The sequence below is a fragment of the Corylus avellana genome, chromosome 2 (assembly GCF_965113065.1).
Source record: "Corylus avellana chromosome 2, dhCorAvel1.hap1.2, whole genome shotgun sequence".
Classification (NCBI taxonomy): Eukaryota; Viridiplantae; Streptophyta; class Magnoliopsida; order Fagales; family Betulaceae; genus Corylus; species Corylus avellana.
In genome coordinates this window covers 3,592,279-3,595,593 of record NC_142491.1, presented here as the reverse complement: position 1 = coordinate 3,595,593, position 3,315 = coordinate 3,592,279, and the positions used below count along the sequence as shown (strand labels likewise).

Here is a 3,315-nt window from a genome sequence, read left to right as displayed (position 1 = left end):
CAAGAAGCAAGTAATGATGCCCACCACAACAACGAACCAAAACCAGTGACAGGTTTTTGTCAAGTTTTCTCTCTACGGATATGAATAACCATTGAATTATAGTAGCCACAAAGCTTAAGGTCAATTATTTTGCTAAAAATCCAGAACTAGCATTAATTACTTGCCAGCTCAAGTCAAGATTCAACAGATCTCTCGAGTGAAAAATTAATATAGGAAATCATGAATAAATAAATTCTCTTCAAAAATTTTGTCGATCTGCACACATCTAGAAAGTTTCATCAATCAACCTAGCCACTGGAACATAGTAGTAGTAGAGAGAAATAAGTGAAACATTGAACAATCTCTATGTATATAATATATAATACACAATAATTAATGCTACTGGAAAATCAAGCCATTATACACAAGCCGAAGAAAAGTTCAGAACAGAAAGAGATGAGCTGCCGTGGGTAAACCTCCAAATCTCAAGCAAACCAACTATTGCCTGCCTTCTCCATTGTTGAATCCTCCATCATAGGGCTTGGTGGACTTGCTGGATTTCCTCCTCAACACTACAATCCAAGTAATGGCTTCCAACAACAAGGCAATCGCACCCAATACAATGATCACAATTATGTAGGCTGATTTCCACTTCTTTGCAGGAAGCAATATGTCATAGCCTTTGAAAATGTTGAGGATGCCAAGGACAAGTATGGCATATCCGAGTGCATGGTGGTAGATATTCCAATAGAATCGGTATTTGTGGTCCTTCTTTGGGCGTAAGAATAAAGCAAATATCTGTAAACCAAACAAGGAGTTTCCATCAGATTAATCAAACACCACCATTTGCATCCAACATGTATAGACAAAACAAAACTAGTCGACAACGTTCCAAGCAAAAGGGTGTCGAAATATCCAAAGTTTCTGTTCATTTACAAAATAAGGTTTAAGTTGTAGTGGCAAGTGGGATTTTACCTAATTTCCCTTTATTTTTTCAAGCAATTCACACCTTCAACATCCAAAAAGCTCAACAAAGTATTTTTGAGACTAAGGCAACCTTTTTGAACAGCATCTTATGACAATTAGCAAAAACATTCAGAAATTACCTGCACCGTGGCAAGGCAAAACAGGGCAATTCCGATGTTGCGGTGACCGGTGAACTGGATTCCCGGCGAATCACTTCCGAGCTTAAGGCCAGTCCCCCAGCCAGCCACCCCAATGGCATAAGCAGATACTTGGCAGAAAACATGAAGATAGAACCATGCCGGATCAGCAGACTCAAAGGTCCTCAGGTACCTCGCAATGATAGCTCCCGTGGGAAACAGAATGCCCCAACTCACAACATTCAGTACCCCATGAATCTGACCCCCCAACAAAAAGACAAATCAAATTCAACAATTTGTTAAAATCCCATCACAAATATCAACTCAAAATTTCCTTTACTAAGTTTTCCTGCACGGAAAATAAAACAAATGGCAAGCCAAGCTGTATTTACTCAAATTTCCAGTCAAAAATTATACAATATACAAACAAGAATTTTGAACGTCCTTCGAGCTTTAATTCTTCTAATAAAAAAATATTTTTGGAGCTCAATTTTCTCTAGATAAAGAAATTTCTGCAATTTAAAGACACTTTCTTCCCTAAAAGTTTTCTTCAAATGAGAAGAAAATTTGGTCCTGGTAGCACATGAAGCATCGAGTCTAAAGGCTCGACCTCTTTAAGGCAAACAGTTCCTTAGGTCGTGTCCCCGGAAGAAAGCCTGAGCTTTACACCCGATTCGTGAGAAAAGGGCGCTTTCCGGTAACCGGAGATCTGGTCGGAAGCCCCGGATACTCCGGTTAAAAAAAGAAAAAAAGAAAAATCTTCAAATGGGTTAAAAACCCAACTCTTAGATATTGAATCCAAAATCTTAACTCAACGATCACCAGAATAACTGAAACTAGAAAAGAAAGGAAATAACAGAGAGAAATAGAAAAACCCACATTCTTCTTCTTGGTCCTAGAGCCCCCTCCGGTGGTTTCAGTCTGTCCACTATTAAAGTTCAAGGTCGACTTGGAGTTCAAGTTGGCCGCCTGCATGGTATGCGAGTCCGGCACGCCACTGGTGACGGAGGACCCCACCTGCCAAACCTGGTTAACCGTCACGGCGTTCTCCGGGACCTTCACTTTGGCGAAGATCCTCATGACACCGTCGGACTGCTCGGCGCTCAGGTCCCACACCTCGAAGGAGAGCTTGGACTCCGTGATGGGCCCAATGGCGCTGATGTTGTAGGTTTTCACGGTCATGGCGCCGTCGGATTGGAAAGCGACGAGGGCCTGGGAACCCTTCATGCCCGTCGCGGTTGGGTTTATGGCCCAGGCGACCCAGCCATCGGACTTGGCAGGAGGGGCGATGAAGGCGATGGAGAGGGACGAGTTGGCCTGGTCGAGGGTCCAGTGGAGGTAGGCGGTGAGCTGGGTGAGGTCCACGCAGCGAGTATAGAGGTTATTGTTGGTGAAGGTCTGGGAGGTGCAGGTAAGGGACTGGGCCGGTGAGATTAGCAGAGCCAAGAGGGTAAGGAGTAGAAGAGGCAGCGAAGAGGGTTGATGAGAAGCCATCGATGCTTTTTCTGTGGGAGAGAGAGAGAGAGAGCAAAGGGGGAGGAAGCAGTAAAGTAAAGGTGAGTGGAGGGGCAGTGTAAAGATAAAGAATGTTTATTGTGCCGTATTTGTGGGTTTTACTTTTCCTTTCAGTGGACAGGTGGCGAATTATAAGGTGACACGTCTGTCAGTGGAGCCGTAGGCGGATGGCATGTGCTATATATATGCTGTTGATGTCATAGCTTAAAATGTTATTATTATTATTATTATTATTATTTTTGCGTATTCTAAATTTTTAATTTTGTCCAAAAAGTTTGCAAGTTATTTTTTTTAAATTTTTTTTTCTAAGTTATTATTCTATCCTTATACGTGAATCACAATTATTTAGTTACACTTAACTTTTAAAATTACCATTCAATTGACAATATCTTTTTAAATATTTAAAACAATCAAAATATTATTAATATTCTCCCAACAATGAAACTACACTCTTTAAAATTATAAAAAAATAATAATAATACTAAAACTTCTAAAAAAACTTAAAAAAAAAAATTGAAAATTTAAGGAACATTATCAATTGAATGATAGTTTGAGGGGTTACATGAACTTTCTAAAAAAATTATTTAGTTACATGAGGTTTTTTTTTTTTTTTTTCCCATTAATTGATGGTTTATATACAAAATTAAATTCTAACACATAACTTGAGGATGTGGATCCAAAATTATAGTTTGATATTTTTTAAATTGTGAGAAATAAA

The 3,315-nt window shown here is 39.6% G+C and overlaps 1 protein-coding gene across 1 annotated transcript; it reads right to left on the bottom strand.

Annotated features, from left to right (window-relative positions):
* Positions 1–311: 311 nt before the first annotated feature.
* Positions 312–2,649, bottom strand: LOC132162174 (cytochrome b561 and DOMON domain-containing protein At3g25290). Its single transcript, XM_059572442.2, has 3 exons — positions 1,962–2,649; positions 1,086–1,340; positions 312–777 (listed from the first exon to the last, which is right to left on the bottom strand). The coding sequence occupies exons 1-3, from the start codon at positions 2,574–2,576 to the stop codon at positions 478–480; spliced, it is 1,170 nt and encodes a 389-aa protein (XP_059428425.2). The 5' UTR covers positions 2,577–2,649; the 3' UTR covers positions 312–477.
* Between the last annotated feature and the right edge of the window lie 666 nt (positions 2,650–3,315).